General features: G+C 50.3%; 1 protein-coding gene across 1 annotated transcript in view; it reads left to right on the top strand.

Annotated features, from left to right (window-relative positions):
• Positions 1-1,167: 1,167 nt before the first annotated feature.
• The window catches only part of BRD4 (bromodomain containing 4), a 60,239-nt gene continuing 39,461 nt past the window's right edge, over positions 1,168-21,945 (top strand). The window contains exons 1-6 of the mRNA XM_077787677.1: positions 1,168-1,254; positions 12,457-12,533; positions 13,587-13,686; positions 16,870-17,188; positions 18,435-18,572; positions 19,421-19,556. Of these exons, the coding sequence (XP_077643803.1) occupies positions 13,667-13,686; positions 16,870-17,188; positions 18,435-18,572; positions 19,421-19,556 (613 nt within the window). The 5' untranslated portion in view covers positions 1,168-1,254; positions 12,457-12,533; positions 13,587-13,666. The remainder of the gene's footprint in view (positions 1,255-12,456; positions 12,534-13,586; positions 13,687-16,869; positions 17,189-18,434; positions 18,573-19,420; positions 19,557-21,945) is intronic.

The raw sequence follows: 21,945 nt of genomic DNA, 5'->3' as shown, positions 1-21,945 counted from the left end.
ATCCCAAATTTCTCTGGAATGGGAATTTCTGGAGGGGGGGGACCCCAAAATCCCCCAAAATGTCCCCAAATTATCCCCAAAATCCCCCCAAAAATATCCCCAAATGTCCCAAACCCTCCCAAAATGTGCCCAGGACCCCCCCCAAAATATTCCAGGACCCCCAAAATGTTCCTGGGACCCCCAAAATGTCCCCAGATTTATCCAGGGACCCCCAAAATGTCCCCAAATCCCCCCAAAATGTCCCCAAATTTATCCAGGGACCCCCAAAATGTCCCCAGAAGGTCCCAAATTGTCCCTGGGACCCCCCCAAAATGTTCCTGGGACCCCCAAAATGTCCCCAAAGTGTCCCCAGGGACCCCCAAATGTCCCCAAATTTATCCAGGGACCCCCAAAATGTCCCCAGAAGGTCCCAAATTGTCCCGGGACCCCCCCAAAAATCCCCTGGAACGCCCCCGGTGTCACCCGGGACCCCCAAAACGTCCCCAGGGACCCTCCCGGTGTCCCCTGTCTCCTCCCGGGACCCCCGGGACCCCCCAAATGTCCCCTCCCGGTGACCCCCCCACCCTCCGGTGTCCCCCCGGTTCTCTCCCGGTGTCCCCTCGGTTCCCTCCCGGTGTCCCCCCGGTTCTCTCCCGGTGTCCCCTCGGTTCCCTCCCGGTGTCCCCTGTCCCTCCCGGTGTCCCCCCGGTTCCCCCCCGGTGTCCCCTCGGTTCCCTCCCGGTGTCCCCTCGGTTCCCCCCCGGTGTCCCCTCGGTTCCCTCCCGGTGTCCCCTGTCCCCCCCCGGTGTCCTCTGTCCCCTCCCGGTTTCCCCTGTCCCCTCGGTTCCCCTCCCGGTGTCCCCTGTCCCCTCCCGGTGTCCTCCCCCACCCTCCGGTGTCCCCTGTCCCCCCCCGGTGTCCCCCCCCGGTGTCCCCTGTCCCCCCCCGGTTCCCCTCCCGGTGTCCCCCCGGTGTTCCCTGTCCCCTCCCGGTGTTCCCTGTCCCCTCCCGGTGTCCCCCCGGTCCCCCCCCCTCCCCTCCCCTCCCGCTCCGCCCGTGACGTCACGCGGCGGGGCCGGCGGCGGGGGGCGTGTCCCGGTGCGCCGTGACGTCACGCGCAGCGCGGTGAGGTCAGTGCGGCGCCGCTGCCGGAGCCGCTGCCCCTCGGTGCCCGCGGCCCCCCCGCCCCTCCCCTCCCTCCTCCTCCTCCTCCTCCTCCGCCCCCGGCCCGCCGGGACGGACGGAGCCCGGCCCGGAGCGCCGCGGCCCCCTCAGGTAAGAGCGGGGCCGCCGCGGGCGCGCCGGGAGGGCCGGGCCGGGCCGCGCCGGGGGCGCCGCAGGCGCTGAGGGGCAGCGGGAGGACGGAGCGGGGGACGCCGGGTGGGCTCGATGGGGGTGCCGCGATTCACCAACGCCGCTTACGTCGCCCCGCCGGCGTAACCCGCATTGCGTAATGCGGCCGCTGCGTCAGGGCGGCTACGCCAACGGCGTAAACCGCGGCGCGGGCCCCGCCGCTGCGCCAACGCCGTAAAGGCGGGGGCGCCGCCGGCGGAAGCGCCGCCCTCCGCCGCGCCCGCCGCTCTCTCCGCCGCCTCCCGGTGCGATCCGCGGCGTGTCCGCCCTCAGCGGGCGGCGCGGGGGTCGCGGCGGAGCGCCCTCCGCCCTGCGCCGCCGGGGTTACGCCGTTTGCGTAGGGCGCGGGGCGGGGCGGGCGGGGCCGCGCCGCGCCGTTTGCGTAAGCGCCGCTTTGCGCCGCCTTACGCCGCTAGCGTACGAGCATCCCGGCGCGGCGTTGCGCCGCCGGCGTAGCGCCGGGCGCGCGCGGCGCGGGCGGGGCCGCCCTACGCCGTTGGCGTAGCGCGGGGCGGGGCCGGCGCGCGGGGGGCACTTCCTGCCGCCGCCATTTTGTGGCGGACCGGGAGGAAGCGGCGGCGGCTCCTGCGCGGCGGCAGCGCCGGCCCGGCCCGGCCCGGCCCGCGGTGAGTCCGCCCCGGGACGGCGCCGGCAGCGCCCGCGGGGCCGCCCCGCTGCGCCCGGGCCGGCCCGCCCCCCGGTAGGCACGGCCCGCCCCCGGTAGGCCCGGGCCGCTCCCGCCCCCGCCGCTCCGTGAGGGGAGGAGGCGCTGAGGGCGGCCCGGGGCGGCGGCGGGAGCGGTGCCGGTGGAGCGGGCGGCGATGGGAACCGGGCGGGGCCTGAGGGGAGCCCGGGAACTCGGGAGTGACACCGGGAACTCGGGAGTGACACCGGGAACTCGGGAGTGGCACCGGGAACTCGGGAGTGACACCGGGAATAACGGGTGGCGCCGGGAACTCGGGAGTGACACCGGGAACTCGGGAGTGGCACCGGGAATAACGGGTGGCGCCGGGAATTCGCGGCGAGCCCGGGAATTCGGGGTGGCAGCGGCAATGCTGGAGTGACACCGGGACCTGAGGGAATTCCCGGGAAGTTTGGGGTGGGAAGGGAACACTGAGGGAATTCCTGGATTTTTTGGGATGGGAAATTGGACACTGAGGGAATTCCTGGATTTTTTGGGGTGGAAAGTGAACACTGAGGGAATTCCTGGATTTTTTGGGATGGGAAATTGGACACTGAGGGAGTTCCTGGATTTTTTGGGATAGAAAGTGAACACTGAGGGAATTCCTGGATTTTTTGGGATGGGAAATTGGACACTGAGGGGATTAATGGTATTTTTGGGATAGAAAGTGAACACTGAGGGAATTCCTGGATTTTTTGGGTGGGAATGGGACACTGAGGGGATTAATGGGATTTTTGGGATGGTACTTGGGAATATGAGGGAATTTTTGGGATAGAAAGTGAACACTGAGGGAATTCCTGGATTTTTTGGGATGGAAAGGGAACACTGAGGGAATTCCTGGATTTTTTGGGGATGGAAAGTGAACACTGAGGGAATTCCTGGATTTTTTGGGGATGGAAAGTGAACACTGAGGGAATTCCTGGATTTTTTTGGGGTGGAAAGTGAACGCTGAGGGAATTCCTGGATTTTTTTGGGATGGGAAATTGGACACTGAGGGGATTAATGGTATTTTTGGGATGGAAAGTGAATCCTGAGGGAATTCCCGGGAAGTTTGGGATGGAAAGGGAACACTGAGGGAATTCCTGGATTTTTTTAGATGGAAAGTGAACACTGAGGGAATTCCTGGATTTTTTTGGATGGAAAGTGAACACTGAGGGAATTCCTGGATTTTTTGGGGATGGGAAATGGGACACTGAGGGGATTAATGGGATTTTTGGGATGGAAAGTGAATCCTGAGGGAATTCCTTTTTTTTTTTGGGATGAGGAGGAAACACTGAGGGAATTCCTGGATGTTTTGGGATGGGAATTGGGAACATGAGGGAATTCCTGAATGTTTTTGCATGGCAATGGGACATTGAGGGAATTCCCAGGTTTTTTGGGATGGGAATGGAACACTGAGGGGATTAACGGGATTTTTGGGATGGAAAGTGAATCCTGAGGGAATTCCTGGATGTTTCGGGATGGGAATTAGGAACATGAGGCAATTCCTGGTTTTTTGGGATGAGGAGTGAACCCTGCGAGAGTTCCTGGATGTTTTGAGGGGGAATTGGGAACATGAGGTAATTTGCAGTTTTTTTGGGATGGGAATGGGACACTGAGGGGATTCCTGGATTTTTTGGGATGGGAATTGGCAACATGAGGGAATTTTTGAGATAGAAAGTGAATACTGGGGGAATTCCCGGGTTTTTTTGGGGATGGGGATGGGAGACTGAGAGAATTCCTGGATGTTTTGGGATGGGAATTGGAAACATGAGGGAATTTTGGGGTATTTTTGGAGTGGGAATGAAGCACTAATGGAATTCCTGGTTTTTTTGGGATGCTGATGGAACACTGAGGGGAATCCTGGGATTTTTGGGATGGGAATGGGGAGCATGAGGCAATTCCTGAATGTTTTGGGATGAAGAGGAAACACTGAGGGCATTCCTGGATTTTTTGGGATGGGAATTGCAAACATGAGGCAATTCCTGAATGTTTTGGGGCGGGAATGGGACATTGAGGGGATTCCTGGATGTTTTGGGATGGGAATTGGGAACATGAGGGAATTCCTGAATGTTTTTGCATGGCAATGGGACACTGAGGGAATTCCCAGGTTTTTTGGGATGGGAATGGAGCACTGAGGGGATTCCTGGATTTTTTGGGATGGGAATTGCGAACATGAGGCAATTCCAGTTTTTTTTTGGGATGAGGAGTGAACCCTGAGGGAGTTCCTGGGTATTTTGGGATGAAGAGGAAACATTGAGGGAATTCCGGTTTTTTATAGGATGGGAATGGGATGCTGAGGGGATTAATGGTTTTTTTGGGATGGAAAGTGAATCCTGAGGGAATTCCTGGATGTTTTGGGATGGGAATTTGGAACATGAGGCAATTCCCGGTTTTTGGGGGATGAAGATTGAACGCTGAGGGAATTTCAGAAAGTTTTGGGATGAAGAGGGAACACTGAGGGAATTCCAGGTTTTTATAGGATGGGAATGAAGCACTGAGGGAATTCCTGGATGTTTTGGGGTGGGAATTGGGACACTGAGGGAATTCCTGGTTTTTTTGGGATGAGGAGTGAAACCTGAGGGAGTTCCTGGATGTTTTGGGGTTAAGAGGGAACACTGAGGGAATTCCTGGTTTTTATGGGATGGGAAATGGGACACTGAGGGAATTCCCAAATGTTTTGGGATGGGAATGGGACACTGAGGGGATTCCTGGATCTTTTTGGATTCTGGTGGAACACTGAGTGAATTCCTGGGTTTTTTTGGGATGGACATGGAGCACTGAGGGAATTCCTGGATGTTTTGGGATGGGAATTGGGAACATGAGGGGATTAACAGGATTTTTGCGATGGAAAGTGAATCCTGAGGGAATTCTTGGATGTTTTGGGATGGGAATTCTGGCGCTGAGGGAATACCTGGATGTTTTGGAATGCAAATTGGGAACATGAGGGAATTCCTGGATGTTTTGGGGTGGGAATTCTGACGCTGAGGGAATACCTGGATGTTTTGGAATGCAAATTGGGAACATGAGGGAATTCCTGGATGTTTTGGGGTGGGAATTGGGAACATGAGAGAATTCCCACATCTTTTGGGATGGGAGTGAACACTGAGGGAATTCCTGGATGTTTTAGGAGCACTGCGGGAATTTCTGGGATTTTATAGGATGGGAATTGGGACACTGAGGGGATTCCCGTTTTTTTGGGAATGGGAATTCGGAATTTGAGGGAATTCCCATTTTATTTGGGATGGGAAAGGGAAACTGAGGGAATTCCTGAGGTTTTGGGCTGGGAATTGGCAGCTTGAGGGTGTCTTTGGGATTTTGGGATGGGAATTGGGAGCCTGAGGGAATTCCCAAGGTTTTGGGGCTGGCATTTCCAGCCTGAGGGAATTCCTGAGGCTTTGGGATGGGAATTTCCACCCTAAGGGAATTTCCAAGGTTTTGGGATGGGAATAGGGAACCTGAGGGAATTCCTGGATATTTTGGGCTGGCAGTTGGGAACCTGAGGGAATTCCCGAGGTTTTGGGGTTGGAATTTGGAGCCTGAGGGAATTCCCGTGGTTTGGTGGGGTTGGAATTCCCAGCCTGAGGGAATACCTGGATATTTTGGGCTGTGAATTAAAAACCTGTGGGAATTTCTGGATATTTTGGGGTGGGAATTTGGAACCTGAGGGAATTGCTGGATTTTTTTTGGGATTGGATTTGGAACATGAAGGAATTCCTGAATGTTTTTGGATGGGAATTTGGAGCCTGATGGAATTCTCAAGCTTCTGAGGTTAGGATTTCCATCCTGTGGGAATTCCTGGGGTTTTTTGGGGTTGGAATTTAGAGCCTGAGGGAATTCCGGGGTATTTTGGGCTAGGAATTGGGAATCTGAAGGAATTCCTGTTTTTTTTGGGGGTGGGAATTTGGAGCCTGAGGGAATTTCCAAGGTATTGAGGTTGGAATTCCCAGCCTGAGGGAATTTTTTGATTTTTGGGGTGGGAATTTGTATCCTGAGGGAATTCCCGAGGTTTTGAGGTTGGAATTCCCAGCCTGAGGGAATTTCTGTGTGTTTTGGGATTGGAATTGGAACCTGAGGGAGTTCCTGGGTTTTTCTGGGGTTGGAATTTGGAGCCTGAGGGAATTCCTGGGTATTTTGGGGAGGAGGAATTGGGAACATGAAGGAATTCCTGGATAGTTTTGGATGGGAATTTGGAGTTTGAAGGAATTCACAATATTTTGGAATGAGAGTTGAGAACCTGAGGGAATTCCTGGATTTTTTTGGGATGGGAATTGGAAACTTGAGGGGAGTTCCTGAGGTTTTGGGATGGGAATTTGGAACCTGAGGGAATTCCTGAGGTTTTGACGTTGGAATTTTCAGCATGAGGGAATCCCTGGATTTTTTCGATTGTAATTCCCAGCCTGAGGGAATTCCCAAAGTTTTGGGATGGGAGTTGGGAACCTGAGGGAATTCCCGAGGATTTGGGGTGAAATTCCCAGCCTGAGGGAATTCCTGGGTATTTTGGGATGGGAATTGGGAATCTGAGGGAATTTGTGGGTGCTTTGGGGTGGGAATTTGTATCCTGAGGGAATTCCCAAGGTTTTGAGGTCAGAATTCCCAGCCTGAGGGAATTCCTGGGTATTTTGGGTTTGGAATTCCCAGCCTGAGGGAATTCCTGGGTATTTTGGGTTTGGAATTCCCAGCCTGGGAGAATTCCTGAGGTTTTGGGGTTGGAATTTGGAACCTGACGGAATTCCTGAGGTTTTGATGTTGGAATTCCCAGTCTGAGGGAATTCCTGGACATTTTGGGATGGAAATTCAGAACCTGAGGGAATTCCTGAGAATTTTGAGATGGGAATTTGGAACCTGAGGGAATTCCTGAGGTTTTGGGGTGGGAATTTCCAGCTTGAGGGAATTCCTTGGGGTATTTTGGGGTTGGAATTTGGAGCCTGAGGGAATTCCTGAGGTTTTGGGGTGGGAATTTCCAGCCTGACAGAATTCCTGGATATTTTGGGATGGAAATTCAGAACCTGAGGAAATTCCTGGGTATTTTGGGATGGGAATTGGGAATCTGAGGGAATTTGTGGGTGCTTTGGGGTGGGAATTTGTATCCTGAGGGAATTCCCAAGGTTTTGAGGTCAGAATTCCCAGCCTGAGGGAATTCCTGGGTATTTTGGGTTTGGAATTCCCAGCCTGAGGGAATTCCTGGGTATTTTGGGTTTGGAATTCCCAGCCTGAGGGAATTCCTGGGTATTTTGGGATAGGAATTGGGAACCTGAGGGGATTCCTGGGTTTTTCTGGGGTTGGAATTTGGAGGCTGAGGGAATTCCCGAGGTTTTGAGGTCGGAATTCCCAGCCTGAGGGAATTCCTGAGGTTTTGGGCTGGGAATTGGGAACCTGAAGGAATTCCTGAGGTTTTCTTGGTGTGGGAATTTGGAACCTGAGGGAATTCCCAAGTTTTTGGGATGGGAATTGGGAGCCTGAGGGAATTCTCAAGGTTTTGAGGTTGGAATTCCCAGCCTGAGGGAATTCCTGAGGTTTTGGGATTGGAATTCCCAGCCTGAGGGAATTCCTGGACATTTTGTGATGGGAATTTGGAACCTGAGGGAATTCCTGAGGTTTTGATATTGGAATTCCCAGCCTGGGGGAATTCCTGGACATTTTGGGGTGGGAATTTGGAACCTGAGGGAATTCCTGGACATTTTGGGCTGGGAATTGGGAGCCTGAGGGAATTCCCGAGGTTTTGATGTTGGAATTCCCAGCCTGAAGGAATTCCTGGATATATTTTGAGATGGGAATTTGGAACCTGAGGGAATTCCTGGGATTTTTTGGGATTGGATTTGGAACACAAAGAAATTCCTGGGTATTTTTGGATGGGAATTGGGATCATGAGGGAATTGCTGAGGTTTTATGGATGGAATTCCCAGTCTGAGGGAATTCCTGGACATTTTGGGATGGAAATTCAGAACCTGAGGGAATTCCTGAGAATTTTGAGATGGGAATTTGGAACCTGAGGGAATTCCTGAGGTTTTGGGGTGGGAATTTCCAGCTTGAGGGAATTCCTTGGGGTATTTTGCGGTTGGAATTTGGAGCCTGAGGGAATTCCTGAGGTTTTGGGGTGGGAATTTCCAGCCTGACAGAATTCCTGGATATTTTGGGATGGAAATTCAGAACCTGAGGAAATTCCTGGGTATTTTGGGGAGGGAATTGGGAGCCTGAGGGAATTTGTGGGTGCTTTGGGGTGGGAATTTGTATCCTGAGGGAATTCTCAAGGTTTTGAGGTCGGAATTCCCAGCCTGAGGGAATTCCTGGGTATTTTGGGTTTGGAATTCCCAGCCCGAGGGAATTCCTGGACATTTTGAGATGGAAATTCGGATCCCGAGGGAATTCCTGAGGTTTTGATATTGGAATTCCCAGCCTGAGGGAATTCCTGGACATTTTGGGGTGGGAATTTGGAACCTGAGGGAATTCCTGGATATTTTGGGATGGGAATTTGGAACCTGAGGGAATTCCTGGACATTTTGGGCTGGGAATTGGGAGCCTGAGGGAATTCCCGAGGTTTTGATGTTGGAATTCCCAGCCTGAGGGAATTCCTGGGTAATTTGGGGAGGGAATTGGGAGCCTGAGGGAATTCCTGGGTATTTTTGGATGGGAGTTGGGAATCTGAGGTTTCCAGTGGTTTGGGGTTGGAATTCCCAGCCTGAAGGAATTCCTGGATTTTTTTGGGCTGTGAATTTGGAACCGGAGGGAATTCCTGGATATATTTTGAGATGGGAATTTGGAACCTGAGGGAATTCCTGGGATTTTTTGGGATTGGATTTGGAACACGAAGAAATTCCTGGGTATTTTTGGATGGGAATTGGGATCATGAGGGAATTGCTGAGGTTTTATGGATGGAATTCCCAGTCTGAGGGAATTCCTGGATATTTTAGGCTGGGAATGGGGAACCTGAGGGAATTCCTGAGATTTTTGGGTGCCATTCACTTGGATTTCATTCCCCAAATCCTCAAAAATCCCCAAAAATTCCTGGGGATGTCCCCGAGCCCTCCTGGGCAGGGATTTCCTGGGAAAAGCCGCCTCATTATCCCTGGGGCGTTAATTAGAGGGGGTGAAGCCGGGGTTAATTAATGCTAATTAGCCCTTAATGAGCCGGGGGTGGGGCTGGGGGCGGGCCCTGGCTCCGGGGTTTGGGAGCTTTGGGGTTGGGAGCAGCAATTCCCAAAGTTTGGGGGATTTTGGGATCATTTTCCGAATTCTGGATTTGATTTTGGGATCTTTTCCCAAGGTTTGAGAGATTTGGGGATCCTTTCCCAAAGTTTGGGGCATTTGGGATCTTTTCCCAAGGTTTGGGGAATTTTGGGATCGTGTTCCGAATTCTGGGTGTGATTTTGGGATCTTTTCCCAAAGTTTGGGGCATTTGGGATCTTTTCCCAAGGTTTCGGGCAGTTTTGTGATCCTTTCCCAAGGTTTGGGGAATTTTGGGATCGTGTTCCGAATTCTGGATGTGATTTTTGGGATCCTTTCCCAAAGTTTGAGGAATCTGGGGATCTTTTCCCAAAGTCTGGGGGGGATTTGGGGTCATTTCCCAAAGTTTGGGGGATTTTGGGATCATTTTCTAAATTCTGGATGAGATTTTGGGATCCTTTCCCAAAGTTTGGGATGGTTTGGAGCAGCATTTCCCAATTTTTGGAGGGGATTTTGGGATTATTTTCTGAATTCTGGATGAGATTTTGGGATCCTTTCCCAAAGTTTGGGATGGTTTGGAGCAGCATTTCCCAATTTTTGGAGGGGATTTTGGGATTATTTTCTGAATTCTGGATGAGATTTTGGGATCCTTTCCCAAAGTTTGGGATGGTTTGGAGCAGCATTTCCCAATTTTTGGAGGGGATTTTGGGATTATTTTCTGAATTCTGGATGAGATTTTGGGATCCTTTCCCAAAGTTTGGGATGGTTTGGAGCAGCATTTCCCAATTTTTGGAGGGGATTTTGGGATTATTTTCTGAATTCTGGATGAGATTTTGGGATCCTTTCCCAAAGTTTGGGGGATTTGGGATTGTTTCCCAAGATTTGGGGTGGTTCTGAAATAATTTTCTGAATTTTGGGGGTGATTTTGGGATCCTTTCCCAAAGTTTGGGGCAGTTCTGAGATAATTTCCTGACTTTTGGATGTGATTTTGGGATCCTTTCCCAAATTCTGGGGTGGTTTGAGCGTCGCTTGTTGAATTTTGGGGTGATTTGAGCGTTTCTTGTCAAAGTTTTGGAGAGTTTGAATTTCAGTTCCCAAAGTTTTGGGGTTTTCAGCTTCGTTTGTCAAAATTTGGGGGGGTTTGAGCATCAGTTGTGGATTTTTGGGGTGGTTTGAGCAGAATTTGTCAAATTTTGGGGCTGTTTTTCATCCCTTGTTGAATTTTGGGCTGGTTTGAGTTTTGTTTCCTGAAGTTTTGGAGCTGTCGGAGGAGATTTGGTGAAAATTTTGGGATTTTTGAGCATCACTTGTCAAATTTCGGGGCTGTTTGAGTGTCGCTTGTTCCAAACTTTTGGGTTTTTGGGGTTTTTGCTCCAAGTTTTGGGGTTTTGAGCTTCAACTTTCAGATTTTGGGGTGGTTTGAGCTTAATTTGTCCAATTTTGGGGGTTTGAGCCGCACTTTTGGGGTTGTTGGGGGGTCTGGTGTCAATTTTGGGGTGGTTTGAGCATTTCTTGTCAAAGTTTTGGGGGGTTGGAGCTTCAGTTCCCAAAATTTGGAGTTATTTGAGGATCAATTCCCAAAATTTGGGGTTATTTGAGTTCAATTCCTAAATTTTTGGGGTTATTTGAGGATCAGTTCTCAAATTTTGGGGTTATTTAAGGATCATTTCCTAAAATATGGGGTTATTTGAGGATCATTTCCCAAAATTTGAGTGTTATTCCCAAATTTTGGGGTTATTTAAGGATCATTTCCCCAAAATTCTGGGATTATTTAACGATCATTCCCAAAATTTTGGGGGTATTTGAGGATTATTCCCAAGATTCTGGGGTTATTTAAGGACTATTCCCCAAAATTTTGGGGTTGTTTAAGGATTATTCCTTAAAGTTTGGGGATATTTGAGGTTCAGTTCCCAAAATTTGGGTTTATTTGAGGATCAGTTCCCAAAATTTGGGGTTATTTGAGGATTATTCCCAAAATTTTGGGATTGTTCGAGGTTCAGTTCCCAAAATTCGGGGTTATATGAGGATCAATTCCCAATATTTGAGTGTCATTCCCAAAGTTTGGGGTTATTTAAGGATAATTCCCAAATTTTTGAGTTACTTCAGGATAATTTTCCAAAATTTGGGGATTATTTCAGGATTGTTCCCAAATTTTGGGGGTTTTTTAAGGATTATTTGCAAACTTTTGGAGTTTTTTAAGGATTATTCCCAAAATTTTGGGATTATTTAAGGGTCAATCCCAAAATTTGAGCATAATTCCTAAAGTTTTAGGGTTATTTAAGGTACTGGAAGAAAACTGGAAATTTTTATCCCAAATTTCCTGGGATTGGAATATTTGGGATTTTCTGGGAATTCTGTGCCGTTTTCACCTAGAACTGGAGGAAAAATGGGAATTTTCATCCCAAATTTCCTGGGATAGGGTGAAAATTTGGGGAATTCCAAGGGAAAACTCCTGGATTTGGGGGAATTTGGGGAATTTTCCTCTTTTTTTTGCCATCCCTGGGCTTGGATTTGGGGCTCCACCAATTAAACCCAGCACTAAATGTTAATTAATCTGGGGTTTAATGTTAATTAATCTGGTTTTAATTAATCTGAGGTGAGGTAAACCGAGAGTAAGGCCCTGAACCAATTAAACCCAGCACTAAAATGTTCATTAATCTGGGTTTTAATGTTAATTAATCCGGTTTTAATTAATCTGGGGTGAGATAAACCCAGAGTAAGGCCCTGAACCAATTAAACCCAGCACTAAATGTTAATTAAACCCGGTTTTAATTAATCTGAGGTGGAGTTGGGCTGGCCTGAGGAGGGGAGGATTTTGCTTCCTTCATTTTCTGGGGGTTTAAATTGTATTTTTGGGGAGATTTTGGGGCTAAAATTGGAATTTTGGGGCTGGAATTGGGAATTTGTGGCCAGAATTCGGATATTTGAGGCTTGAATTGGGGATTTTGGGGCTGGGATTGGGAATTTTGGGGCTGGAATTGAGAATTTGTGGCCTAAATTGGGAATTTCGAGGCCAAAATTGGGCATTTTGAGACTGGAATTGGGAATCTTGGACTAGAATTGGGAATTTTGGGGCTGAAATTGGGAATTTTGGGGCCAAATCTGAAATTTTTCACTGGAATTGGGAATTTTAAGGACAGAATTTGGGAATTTTGAGGCTGGAATTGGGAATTTTGGTGCCAAAATTGGGTATTTTTCACTGGAATTTGGAATCTTGGACTGGAATTGGGAATTTTGGGACTGGGATTGGGAATTTTGGGCTGGAATCAGGAATTTATGGAATTCCCTTTTTTTCCCAGAGCTTTTTCCAGCGCGAGGTGGAAGATGAAGGTCAGAGGCTGAGGGAGCCACACCTGGAAGGGCACCTGGAACTCAGGTAAATCCCAGATTTCCCGGGAAATTCCAGGGTTTTTCCAGGGAAATCCCAGATGTCCTGCATTCCTGAGGGAAATTCCAGGATTTTTCCTGGAGCAGCCACAAATCCCTTCTTGAAATGTGGATTTGGAGCTGGAAAATGGGAAAAAAACACAGGAAAAATCCAAATTTTAGTGCCAAAATCTCATTTTTCTGTAGGATTTTTTAAATTTTTAATCCAAATAAAACCAGGGTGGATTTCCAGGATTTTGAGGAAATTCCCAACATTCCTGGGATTTTTTCCCTCAGAGTCGGGACCTGGAGCACAAAACCCTCCTCAAGATCTGGAAAAAATTAGAAAAATCCAAATTTTGGTGCCAAATCTTCATTTTTCTGTCAAATTTTCCTGATTTTTCTGGATCTGAATAATAGCAGGGTTGATTTCCAGGATTTTGGGTGGAAATTCCCAACAATTCCCAAGGATTTTCCCCCTCAGAGTCGGGACCTGGAGCACAAAACCCTCCTTGACATCTGGAAAAAGTGGGAAAAACTCCAATTTTGGTGCCAAAACCTCATTTTTCTGTAGGATTTTCTTGATTTTTCTGGATCCCAAGAAAAGCAGGGTGGATTTCCAGGATTTTGAGGAAATTCCCAACATTCCTGGGATTTTTCCCCCTCAGAGTTGGGATCTGGAGCACAAATCCCTCCTCAAAATCTGGATTTGGGTCTGAAAAACGGGGGAAAAAAAAGGGAAAAATTCGAATTTTGGCGCCAAAACCTCATTTTTCTGTCGGATTTTCCTGATTTTTGTGGATGCCGATAATAGCAGGGTGGAATTCCAGGATTTTGGAGGAAACTCCCAACATTCCTGAGGTTTTTCCCCCTCAGAGTCAGGACCTGGAGCAAAAAAAAACCCTCCTCGAGATTTGGAAAAAGTGGGAAAAATCCAAATTTTGGTGCCAAAACCTCATTTTTCTGTCGGATTTTCCCGATTTTTGTGGATGCCGAGAATAGCAGGGTGGAATTCCAGGATTTGGAGGAAATTCCCAACAATTCCCAAGGATTTTTCTCTCAGGTCGGGCTCGGAGGCCGGGCGGGATCCATGGAGGAGCCGAGCGGGCTCTGACTCCGCGGCGTTTTCCGGGCAGAAATTCCATGGCAATGTATCCTACAAGGTACGGGCTGGGAGCCTCCCAAAATCCATTTGTCCCAAATTCTGCCCCTTTCCCAAATTCCTGCCCCTTTCCCAAATTCCTGCCCCTTTGTCCCAAATTCCTGTCCCTTTGTCCCAAATTCCTGTCCCTTTGTCCCAAATTCTGCCCCTTTGTCCCAAATTCTGCCCCTTTTCCCAAATTCCTGCCCCTTTTCCCAAATTCTGCCCCTTTTCCCAAATTCCTGCCCCTTTGTCCCAAATTCTGCCCCCTTTGTCCCAAATTCTGCCCCTTTGTCCCAAATTCCTGCCCCTTTTCCCAAATTTCTGTCCCCTTTGTCCCAAATTCTGCCCCTTTTCCCAAATTCCTGCCCCTTTTTTCCCAAATTTCTGTCTTTTTTCCTAAATTTCTGTCCCCTTTTTTCCCAAACTTCTGCCCCTTTTTTCCCAAACTTCTGCCCCTTTTTTCCCAAACTTCTGCCCCTTTTTTCCAAATTTCTGCCTCTTTTTTCCCAAACTTCTGCCCCTTTTTTCCCAATTTCTGCTCCTTTTTCCCAAATTTCTGCTCCTTTTTGCCCAATTTCTGCCCCTTTTTTCCCAAATTTCTGCCCCCTTTTCCCAAATTCCTGTTCCTTTTTTTTCCAATTCCTGCCCCTTTTCCCAAACTTCTGCCCCTTTTTTCCCAAACTTCTGCCCCTTTTTTCCCAATTTCTGCTCCTTTTTCCCAAATTTCTGCTCCTTTTTTCCCAAACTTCTGCCCCTTTTTTCCCAAATTCCTGTTCCTTTTTTTTCCAATTCCTGCCCCTTTTCCCAAACTTCTGCCCCTTTTTTCCCAAACTTCTGCCCCTTTTTGCCCAATTTCTGCTCCTTTTTTCCCAAATTTCTGCTCCTTTTTTCCCAAATTCCTGTTCCTTTTTTTCCAATTTCTGCCTCTTTTTTCCCAATTTCTGCCTATTCTTCCCCAAATTTCTGTCCCTTTTTTCCCAAATTTCAGTCCCAGCTGCCCAAACCCACCTCAGGTCCCTCAGGGTGGTCCCAATCCCCTGGGTGCCACCTCAGGGTGTTCCCAATCCCCTGGGTGCCACCTCAGGGTGGTCCCGACGCCCCTTGGTGCCACCTCAGGGTGTTCCCAATCCCCTGGGTGCCACCTCAGGGTGGTCCCAGCCCCCTGGGTGCCACCTGAGGTTCCTCAGGATGATCCCAAATCCACCTCAGGGTGTTCCCAATCCCTTGGGTGCCACCTCAGGGTGTTCCCAATCCCCTGGGTGCCACCTCAGGGTGGTCCCAGCCCCTGGGTGCCACCTCAGGGTGTTCCCAACCCCCTGGGTGCCACCTCAGGGTGGTCCCAGCCCCTGGGTGCCACCTCAGGGTGGTCCCAGCCCCTCTGGGTGCCACCTCAGGGTGTTCCCAACCCCTCTGGGTGCCACCTCAGGGTGGTCCCAAATCCACCTCAGGGTGTTCCCAGCCCCTGGGTGCCACCTCAGGGTGGTCCCAGCCCCTGGGTGCCACCTCAGGGTGGTCCCAGCCCCTCTGGGTGCCACCTCAGGGTGTTCCCAACCCCTCTGGGTGCCACCTCAGGGTGGTCCCAGCCCCTCTGGGTGCCACCTCAGGGTGTTCCCAGCCCCTCTGGGTGCCACCTCAGTGTGTTCCCAACCCCCTGGGTGCCACCTCAGGGTGTTCCCAGCCCCTGGGTGCCACCTCAGGGTGGTCCCAAATCCACCTCAGGGTGTTCCCAACCCCCTGGGTGCCACCTCAGGGTGTTCCCAACCCCCTGGGTGCCACCTCAGGGTGGTCCCAACCCCTGGGTGCCACCTCAGGGTGGTCCCAGCCCCTCTGGGTGCCACCTCAGGGTGATTCCAGCCCCTCTGGGTGCCACCTCAGGGTGGTCCCAAATCCACCTCAGGGTGTTCCCAGCCCCTGGGTGCCACCTCAGGGTGGTCCCAACCCCCTGGGTGCCACCTCAGGGTGTTCCCAATCCCTTGGGTGCCACCTCAGGGTGTTCCCAGCCCCTGGGTGCCACCTCAGGGCGGTCCCAACCCCCTGGGTGCCACCTCAGGGTGGTCCCAGCCCCCTGGGTGCCACCTCAGGGTGGTCCCAAATCCACCTCAGGGTGTTCCCAGCCCCTGGGTGCCACCTCAGGGTGGTCCCAACCCCCTGGGTGCCACCTCAGGGCGGTCCCAACCCCCTGGGTGCCACCTCAGGGTGGTCCCAGCCCCCTGGGTGCCACCTCAGGGTGGTCCCAAATCCACCTCAGGGTGTTCCCAGCCCCTGGGTGCCACCTCAGGGTGTTCCCAATCCCCTGGGTGCCACCTCAGGGTGGTCCCAACCCCTCTGGGTGCCACCTCAGGGTGTTCCCAATCCCTTGGGTGCCACCTCATGGCGGTCCCAACCCCCTGGGTGCCACCTCAGGGTGTTCCCAATCCCTTGGGTGCCACCTCAGGGTGTTCCCAGCCCCTGGGTGCCACCTCAGTGTGGTCCCAGCCCCTCTGGGTGCCACCTCAGGGTGGTCCCAAATCCACCTCAGGGTGTTCCCAGCCCCTGGGTGCCACCTCAGGGTGTTCCCAATCCCTTGGGTGCCACCTCAGGGTGTTCCCAGCCCCTCTGGGTGCCACCTCAGGGTGGTCCCAACCCTCTGGGTGCCACCTCAGGGTGGTCCCAGCCCCTCTGGGTGCCACCTCAGGGTGTTCCCAACCCCCTGGGTGCCACCTCAGGGTGATCCCAGCCCCTCTGGGTGCCACCTCAGGGTGTTCCCAACCCCCTGGGTGCCACCTCAGGGTGTTCCCAACCCCCTGGGTGCCACCTCAGGGTGGTCCCAAATCCACCTCAGGGTGTTCCCAGCCCCTGGGTGCCACCTCAGGGTGTTCCCAATCCCCTGGGTGCCACCTCAGGGTGTTCCCAACCCCCTGGGTGCCACCTCAGGGTGTTCCCAACCCCCTGGGTGCCACCTCAGGGTGGTCCCAAATCCACCTCAGGGTGTTCCCAGCCCCTGGGTGCCACCTCAGGGTGTTCCCAATCCCCTGGGTGCCACCTCAGGGTGTTCCCAGCCCCTGGGTGCCACCTCAGGGTGTTCCCAATCCCCTGGGTGCCACCTCAGGGTGGTCCCAACCCCTCTGGGTGCCACCTCAGGGTGTTCCCAATCCCTTGGGTGCCACCTCAGGGTGGTCCCGACGCCCAGATGGTCGCTGGAGCCGTTCCCGTCCGTGCGCAGGGTCTCCGGTGAGGAATGCAACGGCATCAACGCCATGGCGGCCGAGAGCGGCCCCGGCACGCGCCTGCGGAACCTCCCGGTGCTGCCGGACGCCCTGGACTCCACGCAGCCGTCGGCGGCGCCGGCGCCGGGCCAGGCCCAGCCCGGGGCCGGCGTCGGCGTCAACCCGCCGCCGCCGGAGACGTCCAACCCCAACAAACCCAAGCGCCAAACCAACCAGCTCCAGTACCTGCTCAAGGTGGTCCTCAAGACCCTCTGGAAGCACCAGTTCGCGTGGCCCTTCCAGCAGCCCGTGGACGCCGTCAAGCTCAACCTCCCGGTGAGCGCGGGAGGAGATCGGGGATCTCCAGGAGTTGGGAATGGTGGGGTTCTGATTGGGTTCTCCAGGAGTTGGGAGTGTTGGGGTTCTCCAGGAGTTGGGAATGGTGGGGATCTGTTTGGGTTCTCCAGGAGTTGGGAATGGTGGGGATCTCCAGGAGTTGGGAATGGTGGAGATCTCCAGGAGTTGGGAATGTTGGGGTTCTCCAAGAATGGGGAATGTTGGTGACACAATGGTTGGGTTGATGATCCAGTGGTTGAGTTGACAACACAGCGGTTGAGTTGGTGACCCAATGGAGGAGTTGGTGACCCAGTGGTTGAGTTGACCAGCCAATGGTTGAGTTGATGACCCAATGGAGGAGTTGGTGACTCAGTGGTTGATTTGATGACCCAGTGGTTGAGTTGGTGGCCCAATGGTTGAGTTGACCACCCAATCGTTGAGTTGGTGACCCAATGGAGGAGTTGGTGACTCAGTGGTTGATTTGATGACCCAGTGGTTGAGTTGGTGGCCCAATGGTTGAACTGATGACCCAGTGATAGAGTTGGTGACCCAATGGAGGAGTTGATGACCCAATGGTTGAGTTGACCACCCAATGGTTGAGTTGGTGACCCGGTGGTTGAACTGATGACCCAGTGGTTGAGTTGGTGACCCAATGGAGGAGTTGTTGACCCAGTGGTTGAGTTGACCACCCAATGGTTGAGTTGGTGACCCAATGGTTGAGTTGGTGACCCAATGGTTGAGTTGGTGGCCCAATGGTTGAGTTGGTGACCCAGTGGTTGAGTTGACGTCCCAATGGTTGAGTCGGTGACCCAAAGGTTGAGTTGGTGGCCCAATGGTTGAGTTGGTGACCCAAAGGTTGAGTTGGTGACCCCGTGGTTGAGTTGGTGACCCAAAGGTTGAGTTGGTGACCCAGTGGTTGAGTTGACCACCCAATGGTTGAATTGACCACCCAGTGGTTCAGTTGGTGACCCAGTGGTTGAGTCGGTGACCCAGTGGTTGAGTTGACCACCCAGTGGTTCAGTTGGTGACCCAGTGGTTGGATTTTGTGATCCAATGGTTGGATTTGACGTCTCCAAGTTGGACTCGATCGATTTCTCTGCTTTTTGCCTTAAATTTCCCAAATTTTCTTCCTTTTAAAATGAAAAATCCCCAATTTTGGAAGCAACCCAAGTGCCGATGAATCCAGGAATAAACCAAAAACACCCAAATCCTTAAAAATCCCTAAAATCCCGATTTTTTCCCCCAGGATTATTATAAAATCATAAAAACTCCGATGGATATGGGAACAATAAAGAAACGCTTGGAAAATAATTATTACTGGAACGCTCAAGAATGTATCCAGGATTTCAACACCATGTTTACAAACTGCTACATCTACAACAAGGTAAATCCCAGGCAATTTTGGGGAAAAAACACAGAATTTTGGGAGGAAAAAATGGGGAATTTTGGGAAAAAACCCAGGTAATTATGAGGAAAAAAGAGGGAATTTTGGGGGAAAAAACAGGGAATTTTTGGGGAAAAATCAGTGAAATTTGGGGGGAAAAAATCCCAGGGAATTTTGGTGGAAAAACCAATGAAATTTGTGGGGGGAAATCCCAGGGAATTTTGGGGAAAAAAAATCAGGAATATTGGGGAAAAATTCCAGGGAATTTTTGGGAAAAAACACGGGTAATTTTGGGGAAGAAACCAGGGAATTTTAGGGGGAAAAAAAGTGATTTTTTGTGGGAAAAAATGGGGAGTTTGGGGAAAAATACCAGGGAATTTGGGGGGAAAATTCCAGGAAATTTTGGAGGAATACACCAGGGAATTTTAGGGGGAGAAACCAGTGAATTGTTTTGGGGAAAAAAATGGGGAATTGTGCTGATGGCAGGAGGGTTTTTTCCCAAATTGTGAATTTTTTATCCCATTTTTTAGCCAGGAGATGACATTGTGCTGATGGCAGAGGCTCTGGAGAAGCTCTTTGCCCAAATTGTGAATTTTTTATCCCGTTTTTTAGCCAGGAGATGACATTGTGCTGATGGCAGAGGCTCTGGAGAAGCTTTTTGCCCAAATTGTGAATTTTTTATCCCGTTTTTTAGCCAGGAGATGACATTGTGCTGATGGCAGGAGGGTTTTTACCCAAATTGTGAATTTTTTATCCCGTTTTTTAGCCAGGAGATGACATTGTGCTGATGGCAGAGGCTCTGGAGAAGCTTTTTTCCCAAATTGTGATTTTTTTATCCCATTTTTTAGCCAGGAGATGACATTGTGCTGATGGCAGAGGCTCTGGAGAAGCTTTTCCTGCAGAAGATCTCGGAGATGACGCCGGAGGAAACGGAAATCGTCATCGCCCAGACCAAGGGCCGGGGCCGCGCCCGCAAGGAAGCAGGTGGGGGGTCCTGAATTCCCAAAAAAATTCCCAAAATTCCCCCCAAATAACCCCCAAATCCGCAAAATTCCCACCTCCAAAAAATTCCCAAAATTCCCCGCAAAAAATCCTAAAATTCCCCCCAAAAAAGTCCTGAAATTCGCAAAATTTCTGAAAAAAAATTCCCAACATTCCCCTCAAATAACGCCCAAATCCGCAAAATTCCCACCTCAAAAAAATTTCCAAAATTCCCCCCAAAAAAGTCCTGAAATTCGCAAAATTTCTGAAAAATAAATTGCCAAAATTCCTCCCAAAAACCCCCAAATCCGCAAAATTCCCACCTCCAAAAACTTCCCAAAATTCCCCCAAAAAATCCTAAAATTCCCCCCCAAAAAAGTCCTGAAATTCGCAAAATTTCTGAAAAATAAATTCCCAAAATTCCCCCCAAATAACCCCCAAATCCGCAGAATTCCCCCCCATAAAATATAAAAATTCCCCCCCAAAAAAGTCCTGAAATTCGTAAAATTTCTGAAAAATAAATTCCCAAAATTCCCCCCAAATAATCCCCAAATCCGCAAAATTCCCACCTCCAAAAAATTCCCAAAATTCCCCCAAAAAATCCTAAAAAATCCCCCCCAAAAAAAGTCCTGAAATTCGCAAAATTTCTGAAAAAAATCCCAAAATTTCCCCCCTTGTTTCCCCCCTTTTCCTTTATTTCCCATCATTCCCCCCTATTTTCTTTCCTATTTTCCCATATTTTTTCCCTGATTTTCCCTCCTGTGTCCCCCCTTAATTTTCCCTATTTTCCCTTCATTTTCCCCCTCATTTCCCTCCTGTTTTCCCTTATTTCCCCTCATTTCCCCCATATTTTCCCCCTTTTTCCCATTTATTTTCCCCTTTATTTCCCATTTATTTCTCCCTTTTTCCCATTTATTTCCCCCTTTATTTCCGCCTTATTTCCCATTTTTCCCCCTTATTTCCCATTCATTTCCCCCATTATTCCTCCTTATTTCCCCATTATTTTCCATTTATTCCCCCATTATTTCCCATTCATTTCCCCCTTATTCCCCATTTATTTCCCATTCATTTTCCCCTTTATTTCCCATTATTTCTCATTTATTTCCCTTTATTTCCCCCTTATTCCCCCTTTATTCCCCTTTATTTCCCTATTATTTCCCCCCTTATTTCCCATTCATTCCCCCCTCATTCCCCCATCATTCCCCTTTCATTCCCCATTCATTTCCCATTTATCCCCCATTATTTCCCCCTATTTCCCATTCATTCCCCCATTTATTTCCCATTTATCCCCCCATTATTTTCCCATTATTTCCCATTCATTTCCCCATTCATTCCCCCTTATTCCCCATTCATTCCCCCATCATTCCCCATTCATTTCCCATTCATTCCCCCATTTATCTCCCATTTATTGCCCCATTATTCCCCATTCATTCCCCATTCATTCCCCCATTATTCCCCCATTATTCCCCATTTATTTCCCATTCATTTCCCCATTATCCCCCATTTATCCCCCCATTATTTCCCCCTTATTTCCCATTCATTTCCCCATTCATTTCCCCATTATCCCCCATTTATTCCCCCCTTATTCCCCCCTTATTCCCCCATTATTCCCCATTATTCCCCATTCATTCCCCCATTATTCCCCATTCATTCCCCCCTTATTCCCCATTCATTTCCCCATTATCCCCCATTCATTCCCCATTCATTCCCCCATTATTCCCCCATTATTCCCCCATCATTCCCCATTCATTCCCCCCTTATCCCCCATTTATCCCCCATTTATCCCCCATTATTCCCCATTCATTCCCCATTCATTCCCCCATTATCCCCCATTTATCCCCCATTATCCCCCACTATTCCCCCATTATTCCCCCATTATTCCCCCATCATTCCCCATTCATTCCCCATTATTCCCCATTCATTTCCCATTCATTTCCCATTCATTTCCCATTCATTTCCCATTCATTTCCCATTCATTTCCCATTCATTCCCCATTCATTCCCCATTCATTTCCCCCTTATCCCCCATTATTCCCCCATCATTCCCCATTTATTTACCCATTATTCCCCATTATCCCCCATTATTCCCCATCATTCCCCATTCATTTCCCCCTTATCCCCCATTATCCCCCATTATTCCCCCATCATTCCCCATTCATTCCCCATTCATTCCCCATTTCCCCCCATTATCCCCCATTTATCCCCCATTATCCCCCATTATCCCCCATTATTCCCCCATTATCCCCCATTATTCCCCCATTCATTCCCCCATTCATTCCCCATCATTCCCCATTATCCCCCATTATCCCCCATTTATCCCCCATTATCCCCCATTATTCCCCCTATTCCCCCTTGCTCCCCGCGGTGCCGCGCCGTGACTCAGTTTCCCCCGG

This window comes from Lonchura striata, chromosome 21, assembly GCF_046129695.1.
Source record: "Lonchura striata isolate bLonStr1 chromosome 21, bLonStr1.mat, whole genome shotgun sequence".
Lineage (NCBI taxonomy): Eukaryota > Metazoa > Chordata > Aves > Passeriformes > Estrildidae > Lonchura > Lonchura striata.
The sequence above is the reverse complement of the archived record's forward strand: the minus strand, read 5'-3'. Positions and strand labels throughout refer to the sequence as shown.